This window comes from Mus caroli, chromosome 17, assembly GCF_900094665.2.
Source record: "Mus caroli chromosome 17, CAROLI_EIJ_v1.1, whole genome shotgun sequence".
Lineage (NCBI taxonomy): Eukaryota > Metazoa > Chordata > Mammalia > Rodentia > Muridae > Mus > Mus caroli.
The window spans coordinates 20,241,236-20,243,617 of NC_034586.1; the positions used below are offsets into that span (position 1 = coordinate 20,241,236).

The 2,382-nt window shown below is 45.1% G+C and overlaps 1 protein-coding gene across 1 annotated transcript in view; it reads left to right on the forward strand.

The window, feature by feature from the left end:
* Positions 1-2,382, forward strand: part of Rnps1 (RNA binding protein with serine rich domain 1) — a 10,676-nt gene that overhangs the window by 6,937 nt on the left and 1,357 nt on the right. Inside the window, exons 6-7 of the mRNA XM_021149521.2 lie at positions 6-94; positions 2,290-2,380. Of these exons, the coding sequence (XP_021005180.1) occupies positions 6-94; positions 2,290-2,380 (180 nt within the window). The remainder of the gene's footprint in view (positions 1-5; positions 95-2,289; positions 2,381-2,382) is intronic.

A 2,382-nucleotide genomic window follows, 5' to 3' on the forward strand; every position in this document is an offset into this window, starting at 1 on the left:
GAGAGGATGCATCCTCACCTCTCCAAAGGCTATGCATATGTGGAGTTTGAGAATCCCGATGAAGCAGAGAAGGCTCTGAAACACATGGATGGAGGTCAGTGAATCTGTGCCCGCCCTTACTCTGTCACCTCTGTCCTTCCTTGGAGAGGTCCAATGGTTTTTGGGACCCTGAAGTAGATAGATTTCCAAGCCAGATGGATCTTACTCAGTCGGGGTGTATGTACCAAAAACATGTTTAGAAAGCGCTTGCTATTCTTGAAAAATATGAATATGTTAACATTTTAAGAAATCTTCAATCTGTTAAAAATGAAGCTTTTCTCACAAAGAATATATTTGGCTTTAAATGGGAGTATTTTCTAAGTATCCTTTTTTAGTTTGCCAACATTTCAGTTTTTTTAGGATTGCTTTAGTGCATTGCACACGTACTGACTTCATATGATGTATCTGTCTCTTAAGACTAGTGTTTATAAGCTTGTGTTAATGGAGTGGTTTTTTTTAAAGCATAAGCACTTAGGAATAGTTGTTGGTGGCAAATTTTCACGTTGCCTATAAGTCAACATCTTAGGGACTACAAAGTTTGTTTCTAGCTCTAGGATGTAAGATGCTGAGGCTGAGAACTGGCAGCTTACAGTCTGGACCATCAGTCTGGGGAAACCATAGAATCCTCAGGTGCCTGTTAAGCTTTACAAATATCTTAGCAGTTTCATTTTTGTTGGTTTTTTTTGGTTTTTCGAGACAGGGTTTCTCTGTGTAGCTCTGGCTGTCCTGGAACTCACTCTAGACCAGGCTGGCCTCGAACTCAGAGATCCGCCTGCCTCTGCCTCCCAAGTGCTGGGATTAAAGGCGTGCGCCACCACGCCCGGCTGTTTTTTTTTTTTTTTTAATGATTGCTTTTGAGTATGTTTGTCTGGGGGTTTTGTTTTGTGATACTTAGCTGCTCCTTTAGGCTCCCTCATGTGTTTCAGAAGCTCAGCCACCTACGTTATCTTTATCAACTTGGGTCTGATGAATCACTTTTTAAATCTACCTGGTATTGGATAGTTAATACTTGTTAGTTCAAAATTCAGGGAACTAGAGACATCTCGAGTGATCTTCACTGGCAACCAGCTAGATGCGGTGTCTTACCTTGTTCAGTTGCTACAGTGAGTTTCTTCATTGGAGCTGGTTTGGCTGAGAGCCAGCAGCTGTCTTAGCCTGGGATTAGTTATGTTAAACCTTTGGAGTGTAAAGAGAGTGTACCTGAATTAGCCTCTGGCTACTCATGTGCCCCTTGTTAACACTGAACTAGGTTTGATCTCTCAGGACCAACCCTAGATGTGGAAACAGTTGTTAGGTGTCTGTACCTTGGTGTTCTTTGCTTTTTTTTCTCTCTGAAACTCTTAGCTCCTGGGGTTTGTGTCCTGCAGTGCTTTTTTCTCTCTACTTTTGAGATCATTTCTAAACTTTTCCTTCTCTCTGTTTGGAAATTAGTTCTTATAGAATGCTACAGAAGTCTTCAAGCAGGTGTCCCCCAGGCTGAGCTAAACAGCCTGAGCTTCCCACTGTCTTAGAAGGGAATTCAAGGCCAGATTTGGTAGTGCAAGTCTTTAATCCCAGCAGTTCAGAGGCAGATGGATTTGTTCAGTTCCAGGTTGGTCTGGTCTACAGAGTGAGTTCCAGGACAGCCAGAGCAATGTAGGAGACCCAGTCTCAAAAAACAGAAGGAAGCTCAGCTTCTAGTGGCTCCTTCCTGACCCTCAAGGGCTCCCCACTCTGCACATCAGCCCTGTGCTGTCCTGTCACTGTTGGCTGGTGTTCTGTGACTTTAGTCTAGCAGGTTTCGACACATCCTTCACAGTCTGGTGGGGCGTGTGTGTGCTGGGAAGACGCGGCTGCTCCAGCGCCTCAGTTAGTCTCCTAGACTCCTGCCCTTTCCTGCTCTGGGCTCTCGGATTGTTTGCCTTGGTATGCTGACCTGACTTGCTGACTTCCCTGAGGTAGATGGGGTTTTTGTTTTTGAGACAGGGTCTCCCTACATACTCCTAGCTGGGCTGACCTTAATTTGTACAACAAGCTGGCTACTGCGTCAGTCTCAGGGGTCCTTCTGTTCTGTCTCCACTTCTTAGATGCTGAATTAAAGAAATGGGCCACCATGCCTGTCCTATTTCACATGTTGTCTAAGCTAATTAAGGGTCCTCCCCTGCCTCTACCTCCTGAATGCTGGGATTTCGGGCATGTACTGCCACACCACAAGTGAGCTATGTTGTATGTTAATCAGAAATTTTATGGTTTTGTTCCTGTTTTCTACAGGACAAATTGATGGCCAAGAGATCACTGCTACTGCTGTGTTGGCACCGTGGCCTCGGCCACCACCTCGGCGATTCAGCCCTCCCAGGAGGATGC